We start from the raw sequence: 9,970 nt of genomic DNA, 5'->3' as shown, positions 1-9,970 counted from the left end.
AAATACTGCAACTGACACTATAGAAGCTGCTATTGGAGTCACAATCTGGACATAGTCTACCAACATATGCCATGATCCACCTAATTTTGCCAAGGGCTAAAAATATGAACTGAATGATGGAGGTTGTCATTTCTACATTCTTTTAAAGTCTTTGCTGGTAGTGCAATCTCTGCAACTCCTCCTAGGACACAATTTATTATTTTGGACCAGGTAGAAGAGGTCATTTCAGGAGCTTCCACTTGGCTCTTCCTACCATACGAACTCATCTAAGATGAGACAGGGCTCTGGTGAGTTGCCAAGCATGTCAATACTGATTACACCTCAGGGAGTTCATAGACCCATAGGACTCATTAGGAGACAGATTTTGGAAAGAACTCATTTTATCGCCTGATCTTCATTCTGAATGCTTGGAATCAGCGTCCATTTAGTCCTTGTGTCAAACAGCCCTTGAATCTGGCAGTTTGTGTTGTACAGTGTGCTTGTCTTTGGGTAAATGACTTCTGTTCCCTTAAAAGATATATTGGGGAACACATTGTAGATAATTTATGATGGTATTGCAAGGCTCTTTCTCAAGGGACTTGGCATCCCACTAGCTAACAGAGATACCAACATCTTTCCCACCAGTTTATTCTGTATTGCATAATTGAAGACAGTGTTCACAAACCCTTCCTAGGAAACATGGACAGATGTTGAGGCTTCTTATTCCTTCTTCAGCATTCTGTCAAGGCCATTTCACTACACATGCTTCATTTACTGAAGGCTTTCTTCATTCAAGTTTCAAGGAACCATTTCCACAGGGCATGCAGACTGGCTGTAGGTGTCCTTGCCCAGCAATTAAAGTCTGAGTCATGGAGACTGCTCCTATGTCATTAAGTCCTCCTTTGTCCAGCCTGATATTTGTCCCCTTTTCTTCTCCCCCTAAGTCTAATACCTGCTATATTCACTCCTGGATTATGGCATGTGGTTTTCTACTTGCTGCAAGTTGTTACCAGCTAGATCTAGTGGTACTTTGTGTAGTAAAGCTGTTTCCTCCCCAAAAGAGGACTGTACTTCCCCACTAGGGATATATTGAGAGCTGACCCTAATTTTTGACCTGGAGACAATAAGGAGAGGTTGGAGCAGACATTGAGGACAAGCAAGATCTTGCCAGGCACCTGTCTCTGATGAAGTCTTTTCTTGGTGTTCAGATGAGGGAAAGTTGTTTCCCTGATCAAAGGATAGTCTGTCCTGTGGCTGCAAGAAATGAGAGTCTCCTTAAATACTGATACTTATTCTGAGCCCTGAGTTAATAACTCGCTGACTATAAGATTCTTTTTTAAAACCCACAAATTTCCTTACTCTTACAAGTATTATTGCCCTTTCCCATTCAAGTTTGAGAACTACCATGCAGGTTAATGTTTTATGTTCATCTTCTACCCACAACAGGTAAGAATACCCTTAGTAATTGTGATGCCATAGCACATCAGGAGATATTCCTGTTGTAATCTGACTGGTGAGTGACTCACTTTCAGAGACCTAAGAGGCCACATTTGAGGCTTTCTTCTTACACCAATTTTATTAACATGTTTTCTCCAAAAGCGTAACCTAAGACAACTACTTTGGTGTAGTCAGATCATTTGGAAGGTGATCTTAGGAAGAAGCAGTGAGGAAAATATTAAAAATGATACAAGAGTGTGTCATTGAAGTTGCTGCTGTGGGCAACCAGAAATCAATTTCACCAGAACTACTTGAGAAGCACACAGATGCCCTTACAAAATTGTCTTGCTAAAGAAAATTATTATTAGCCCTTGGTGAGGCAAGGTGAATTTTCATAGATCAGCTCTTAGCAGTTTTCCTGTTTTAGTTATGTTTTTAGAAATAAGCATATTAGCATTTACTGTAGACTGGATTACTGCCTTGTTTAATGCCTCTGTTTATTTTTGTTGACTCTGTTTGGACTCCTCATTCCTCCCTGCTTTTTTCCGTTCCAAACCCATTTGAATCCTCCTCATCATTTAGCTCCTGCCTTCTGAAGGAAGAGTCATTCCAGCCAATATTTTAAATACTTCTTCTGAATTTCCACTCTACTATCTTAACACTCATTTGGCACTTAATCTTAGTCATTCATGCAGTACAGTATTTACTGAGGGCAGACTATGTCTCAAGCATTCTTTTCTTGATGATGGAGATATAGCTGTAAATGAGACAAAATTTTTGCTCTTGTTGAACACATATTACAATAGCGAAAAAAAAAAAAACGGTGAGGGAGACAGACAACAAATATGTAGGAAGTAATCATAATTGCTACAAAGCCAAGTAAAGCAGGATGAGGACAGCGTTTGTATGTGTGTGCTTGTGCATGCCTGCACAGGGGGTTAACTCTCCTAGGCAGGGTAGTCAGAGAAGAACCTTTGAGCACTGGCTTGAAGAAAATGAGGAAGTATGTCTTGTGGACATCTGGGAAGGCAGCATTCCACGAAGAAGGAAAGAGTAAGTCTAGACTGCTGATGCCTAATATTCTTGGAGAGGGTTAGATAGTTTTGAAGAGTTGCAGTGAATGTGGTCCACCTACATCAAGTTCCTTCTTGATAAAAGTTTTGAACTTTAATCTAAATAAAACAATAAGCCATAAAAGGGTTCTAAGCAGAAAAATGAGATTTGGTCACAGGTTCTGAAAGGATCATTCCAACTGCTGAATGAATTTGTATGTAGAGGAATAAAGAGCAATAGAAAGACCTGTTAAGTTGTTACACTTGTGCAGTCATGAGTGGCTGGTACTTTATGACACCTCTTGTACTATAAGTTGCTTTCTATCAGCATTTACCTTTTTTGTCATGTATATCCATAATTCCTTGAGGGCAGGGAACTCATAGCTGTGACTGATGGATCATGTGTATGACCTATATACATGTACATTTAATAGGGACTCAGTAACTGTTGTTTAAAATACTACATTATTCAGGTAACAGTATGCCATCACTGAAAGCCTTTGTCATTTACTAGTTCTTTAAGAAATTTTTATTCTCCAAGCCTTAATTTCAACATTTGTAAAATGGTAATAATACCTACCTAACCTTGTTGGTGAGGATTAAATGAAAATGCCTAGCCATACCTACCACTTACAATGGAAGACATCTGTGGTGCTTCAACAGCAACCCTCACACCCAATACAAACACAAATGTTCTTTCTGTATAATGCCTGTGAAATTTTAAAAGCTGTAATAACTGACTGGATTCTAACACATATTAATTCAATTCATTTGTTTCTGGGTATCCAAAGCATGCACTCAGAAATGTTCCAGCTTTGTTACAGTATTTGCCTTCCGTACCATTTTAGTGTTACTGAAAAACAACTCCTCACCTATCCCGTCTTGGTTTTTCACATCATTACATCCCAGTAATTGTAGCTGTACCCCTACACCCAGGGTAAATGTTTAGGAGTTTGATAGGTAATCAAGCTACGGGATTGATATTCTGCCAGTGTCAAAACAATGCTGGCAACACTTCCGTGAAGTCGCAAGGACCACGTGTGCGGTAGCTACAAGCTGAGTTATAACGTCCGAGGCAACCCAAGTGTTACTTCAGCCCACTTACACCAGAGAGCAAGTGCGAGTTAGGCAAGGACACAGGAGCAGAGGAAGGTATCGCTACTTTGCCCTATCTCATTAGCATCAGGCAGATGCTAATTCAGAAACCCAAACCCCAATGGGTTCAACTTTCTTCACTTGGCCGCGCTGTCACACTTCAGCGTAGGGCCACTGTCGAGGACGGCTCCGTCTGCGCGGACGCCCACGGGGCTGGGGGAGGCAGGAGGTCCCAGGGCGCTGCAAACAAACAGGCTGCAGAAGCTCAGAGGCTCGGACACAAGGACGAGCGGAGCACCGATAAGATGATGAGAACACTCGACCCCATCGGTGACCGTATCCCTGACGCAATTTCTAGTGAGTAAAGAAGCGCAGTCCTCGCACGGTTGGGACCACCGCCGTGTCACTCTTCCTGCGTCCGGGGAGAAGGCGCATGCGCGAGAGGTAACCTGGCCCTAGCTACTAGCTATCTGAGGCCGGCCAGGAGGCGGTCGTGAAACTGCGCACGCGCGCGGGGACACATAGGCGGAAGTGTCGCGGAAACACCGGGAAAGAGAGGACCTTTGCTAGAAGGCGGCAGATGTGGCGGAAAGGGTAGGAGTTAGGCGTAGAGAAGCTGGAGGTGATGGCGATGGACCTGGGGAGGGGGAGACGCGAAGTCTGGCTGGCGCCGTCCAGTCTGGGCTCACCCTTCCAGGTGACCCACCGGCCCAGGAGTGGTCGGGCCTTTCGGCTTGTTTGGGACCCAGATCCTCTCTTCCCAGAGAACCTTCCCTTCATCCCTGCCTAGCGTGCAGGGAGAGGATGAGGCGGGATTGAGAGCGCGGGTGACTTCCTTTTTAAAGAAATGAAACCTGCTGTCATGGTTTCTAGGGAGGAGCTACTTCTTTGCCCCCTTCTGCCCTCCGGCTTGCCAGGACTCCCTTCTGCCCCGGTGTGTGCACTCGCTGGCACGCGGCCGCGTACAGGGGCGTCCCAGACCTCTGGAGAAATGTCAGTCGCCTGGTGTCCCCGAGACTGCGTTTTATTTAAGAGCTTCTTCTGGGTTCTGCCTTAAATCTGCTGCCCATTTGATTTGCAGTGCAAGGTGATTGTGCTTACCAGGTTACTAAATTCTTATCATAAACTTTTTCCAGGAGTTATTCCGATTCTTCCAGACTTTGCAGATTATTCTCTCCCCCACTTTATTTTTCTTTTAAATAGTGAATGAAGATTGGATGGTTTAGTGTGCTAAGAGCTGTTTGTTTTTAAGTGTTGGGCCTATTTCTTTTACAGTAGGATATCAGAGGTTGAGAACTGATTTTTGGATAAACATTTTCTAAGTGAATTGGGGTAGTTTGGGACTCACAAGAAAGATATAGCAGCATTTGAAAATAATTTAGCTAAGTTTTTTGGTACTTAATTTGTATATATATGACTAGATTATGAAATTTATTGAAATGATTTTGACTTCAGTAGGTCATTGTAAATCAACATTATCATCAGTTATTTATAACTTTTAAATTTCAGTGTGCCAGAAATGCTACCTTTTTATTCATTTCTAGCAGTTATTTGTGCCTTCATGTAACTAAAGTTAAATATGTGTGTTGACTTTAGTAAGAGGACTCAGGCAGTGATTCTAAATTGTGGGTTTTTGTACTTAGTTTCAACAGTTAATTGTGAACTTTTAAAGTAAAGCAAAATGTTGATCATTTAATTTGAAAACTAATTGTAACTTTATGCTTGATTTTTTTTTCCTGCACCACAAAGACATTGGCCTAATTTCTTTAGATGTTGATTAATAATGTTACTAATGTCTGAAATGGAAGGGATATGGCAAACATTTAGGATCACACCTACTGGGTGTCAGAGTTTACAGGGTTCCTTCATCAGTTATATGATCAGACCAGTGATGTTCTGATTAATAAAAGGCAGATTTTCTGAGGCTGGTGCCTCAAATAAGCAAAGGAAATGAATTTACTTCCATATTCATTTTAGATGCTTGGTGGAAAATTTTAGTAGAAATGTCAATATTTTAGCACAACTGTCCAATAAGTAACAGTGCTGGAGGGATTTAACTATGTCTGGCATAGATCTGTGGGCTCGTAAAATTTCCAATAGGTGTGTTAGAAGTGGCAAAGTATTAGAAAGAAGAGTCACACTATTGATTAAATAGTGTTTACTAAAGTGAAATAGAGTTCTTCATTTAATAGTTGACATTTTTAAATTCACTGTTGTGAGTAGGCAAAACAGAGTTTATTCTTGTGTTGTTATTAATTATTGTATTATTTTCCATACAAACTCTGTAAACCTACTTTGCCCCACCCTCTATAACTACAGAGAAATCAACAGTCATCTATGGAGCCTTCATGATCTTTTTACAGACTAACAAAAATTATGTGTTTCCCAACTTTTTGCAATCCCAGAGACTTTTTTCCTTTTGTTTTTAAACAGCTTTATTGAGGTATACTTGATATACAAAAAACCTGTGCATTTAATATGTACAATTTGATGAGTTTGTATATATGATACACTTGTGATACCATCACCATAATCAATGTAATAAATATATCTATCACCTTCAGAAGTTTCTTTGTGTCCCTTTTTGTGTGTGTTTGTGTTGTTAAGAATACTTTACTCATAACAAATTTTTAAGCACACAACCCTGTGTTTTTAATTGTAGGCACTATGTTGTATAGCAGATCTCTAGAACTTATTTATCTTGTTAAACTGAAACTTTATACCCATTGAATGCACCACCCCAAACATCTGTTTAATTAAAATTATTTTCTCCAAAGAAAGAAAATGTTTCTACCTAAGAGATGCTATTGCTAAAGCATATTATCCTTTCTCTAGTCTCTGATAAATTGTTTTTTAAATAACTTAACAGTTGTTAGATTTTATTTTAAAATGACATTAGCAAACATATTTTACATTTGTCTTAGTATTTAGAAGAGCATTGATAGTTCTTAATTCTTCTGCAGATAAGAATTGACATTAATGTTGAAGATGCTATGCATCAATAATCATGGGCTTTAAAAATCATATCCTTACTACATATAAAAACAAAGGCATGTTTACTTCTTTGATGAAATAAATACAAGTTTAGCTTTTGGTTTGTTGCTGTGGATATGAAAATGGTATATACTTAATTTAATGCTGTATTGGTCTTTATCAGATGAAGATAAATTGGAGAGTCAGTATTGTTTTTGGTTGATAAGAAGCTCAAATAGAGAAATTAAGATATTTATATCCAGACACAATGAGACATAGTTGTATACTTTATGAAGTGTGATTTGAAATATTATTTGGAGCATTATACTTTTTAATCCAAATGTTTTGCTTAAATCGCTTATTTCCTCCTTTAGGACTTAGCTCAGCAAGCAAAAGAAAAACTGAACAAAGGAGAGGAAACCAACAAAGATAACTTTGGAAGCACTGAATGTGGCAAAATAAGAACAATGGATCTCAAGTTCAACAACTCCAGGAAATATATATCTATAACTGTCCCATCCAAAACCCAAACAATGTCACCACACATCAAGTCAATAGATGACATTATAGTACTTGGCATAAATCTCAGCAGATTTAACAAACTTACTCAATTTTTCATATGTGTTGCTGGAGTTTTTGTATTTTACCTCATTTATGGATATTTACAGGTAAAAAAAATAGTCATTTGTTTATGGTAATTATTTTTAACAACATCAGTAAGAGCACTTGATACTTTTGTTCAAAATATTTTCCTTTATACGTTACAAATTTGAGGTTTTCAGTATAGTAATAGAAAAGGACTTCTTAAAAGTAAGTCTGCTGAAAACAGGTCAGAATTTCAGAATTTAATATTTTAAGTGATGGACGGGGAGCAGGGAAATCTTTAAGAGTTAAAATTATGAAAAAAAGTTGAAATATTTAAAATGTAAACATTGTAAGAATGTGTTAGTTTTTAAAAGAATAATTCAAGCATTGATTAGTATTTTGGAACATAATTCTCCAGTAAAATTGATTGATAATATAAAAGCTATATTCCAGTTCATTCTTGATTCTTGGAGCTTAATAATAACAGCTCATTTTTGGAAAAGTATATCAAGATGTATATTTTTCCAATGATCACTAATTCTGTGATCATTGAATCATTCTTTTTTGAAGCACCTATTTTGTTTTCATTCTTGATTTCTTTTTCTATTCTAACTTTGCTAGAACCTTATTTTTCTGTGAATTTTTTTTTTTTTTTACTTTTGTGAAACATTTCTAACATTGCCACAATTTGTCTCACGTTTGCATTGTATTATGGCATAGATGACCTTCAAAGATGTGGGCTGGATGGGAGGATCCAGGCTAGTGTAAACAGAAGGTTTGAATGTATTAATATTAATGATCAGTTCATTAGTATATTCAGCCATTACCACCTTTGCTTTTTTTATTCAATTCCCTAACATGAGAGAACCTTTTATAGTTCAAGAAAAGGAAGGTTGTATGTTTTTGTTCAAATGCAGGTATTTCTGGCATTCTGTAGTATTAATCAGAGTGAGCTTAATCATTATACTCTTTTCCATTATCTTACAGAGATGAAATATAAAAATTACATATAAATAAAGAAGGTGATTTTTGACTATTCCTTAACTTATGAAAGTACTATGAAGAATATTACTGTAAAACAAAAACATGAATTAAAAATTTAATATTTACTATACTAATTGATTTTCCCACTTGCAAATGGTATAAAATTTCAGTGAATCAGTGAATAGTGACAAAAAATAGTATATTTTATCAAGTAAAATTGGAATTCTTGTTCAAAAACATTTTTGTTAAAATATTCTTACCAAATAGCTTGGGAACAAAGTCATTCCAAAGGAAAATGAATTAGAAATTTACTGTATGAATTTCATTAAATTTTTTATTTACTAATGATCAGAGATTTTAATTAATAACTGATATGCACAAAGTTTTTTTTAATTAGATCGCTATAATTATGTTTGTAACATCACTCACTTTGTGAACACTGACATTGCTACTAACTTACATATAATTTCTTTGAATTAAAAATTGTTCAAAGAAAATGGGTTGGAGTTTTGTAATGAAGTTAGCTATTTATATAATCTGAATGTCAAAATAATTAATAAAGCTATTTTCATGTTTTAGAGTTCATGGACCAGAAAAATCCTAAAAACTTGCAGACTTACTTGAACATGAAATCTAAGCTTGAGGAATTATGCAATATCCTAAATGTACAAAATCTAGTTCAGGGTCTATTTAGAGGGTGTGTTGAGTTTTTCTTTGAAAAGAAATTTATATGTAATTCTAATCTTTTAAAAAATTATTTAAAATACAGTTGAAATATATATATATATAAGTGGGGGAAAGTTTGATTTTCTTTAAGAAAGATAACTTTATTAGACCTCATTTTAATGACTTGTTAATGTCTTATTAAGAATTAATGTAAATGTTTCTACATTATGTTTAGGCAAAGTAACCATTTCCTCTATAAGGAGGAGTTTTATATAATCTGTGGTACAAGTATCCTAAAAAAAACCTATTAAATTGATTTGAACTGATTATAGTTGTGTAGAAAAACAGGCCTAAGATAATAGATTTCTAATGAAATATGCTTTTCTGAATAGTAGATGAGTTCTTGAATTAGCTACCTTTCTCATTTTGGGGGCAACTCTTAATTTTGGTCTTTAAAAAGCATAGAATAATGTTGCTTTATAACTACCCCTCACCTTTTTAATTTTTCTTCTGATTTTCATTCCTGGATATCTAGTGTCAGTTCCTTGGAAAGGCCACATAAGTTCTCTAATTATACCCCTGAGAAGTTTCGTAATTTGGGTGTTTTTTTTTTAATGTGTGTATAGGAATTTATTGTGAGGAAGTTGGTCTGTCTCTCGAACTTAATGGTATTCGTGTATCTTTTGACAGGAATTAATATTTTCAGTGGAGGGTTTTAAGTCCTATGGCTGGTACCTTACTTTAGTACAATTTGCATTTTACTCCATATTTGGCCTAATAGAACTTCAGCTTATTCAGGACAAAAGGAGAAGGTATGTGGTTTGTTTGTTTTTATTTTTTTATAGTTAAGTTCACTAGTTGTAGTTTAATTTTTTGTTTTGCTTTTTTGGGTATACACAGTATATTATACATGAAATATACATTTCCCATTAATAAAACATATCTACTATCCAAGCATTTTATCAGTATAATCAACTTATCAGAATATTAAATATGATATTTTCATTGCACATTGAAAAATGATCTCTAAGTGTTATTTAAAAAAAGTAGTTTAGGCTCAACTTGTATTAGATGTATCTTCTTAAAATGAGGACATATTCAGATGTGCATGTGTACTTTTATAAATTTCACTGAAATACGTGATTACTGAAAGATTTACAGTGCTGCTACAATTTAAAGTGACAAAATAAAATATCAAT

General features: G+C 36.1%; 1 protein-coding gene across 4 annotated transcripts in view; it reads left to right on the top strand.

Annotated features, from left to right (window-relative positions):
• The first annotated feature begins 4,077 nt into the window (after positions 1-4,077).
• SLC35B3 (solute carrier family 35 member B3) overlaps positions 4,078-9,970 on the top strand; it is a 28,716-nt gene continuing 22,823 nt past the window's right edge. The window contains exons 1-3 of one of the 4 annotated variants that reach the window (XM_090269862.1): positions 4,078-4,157; positions 6,911-7,204; positions 9,462-9,583. In XM_090269862.1, the coding sequence (XP_090125988.1) occupies positions 7,004-7,204; positions 9,462-9,583 (323 nt within the window). In that variant the 5' untranslated portion in view covers positions 4,078-4,157; positions 6,911-7,003. The other 3 variants (XM_090269863.1, XM_090269861.1, XM_090269864.1) reach the window with 3 other exon arrangements.

Source organism: Furipterus horrens, unplaced genomic scaffold, assembly GCF_987537825.1.
Source record: "Furipterus horrens unplaced genomic scaffold, mFurHor1.1.pri manual_scaffold_3, whole genome shotgun sequence".
In the NCBI taxonomy this organism is placed as follows: Eukaryota; Metazoa; Chordata; class Mammalia; order Chiroptera; family Furipteridae; genus Furipterus; species Furipterus horrens.
Note: the sequence above shows the minus strand (reverse complement) of the source record. Positions and strands in the feature narration are given on the sequence as shown.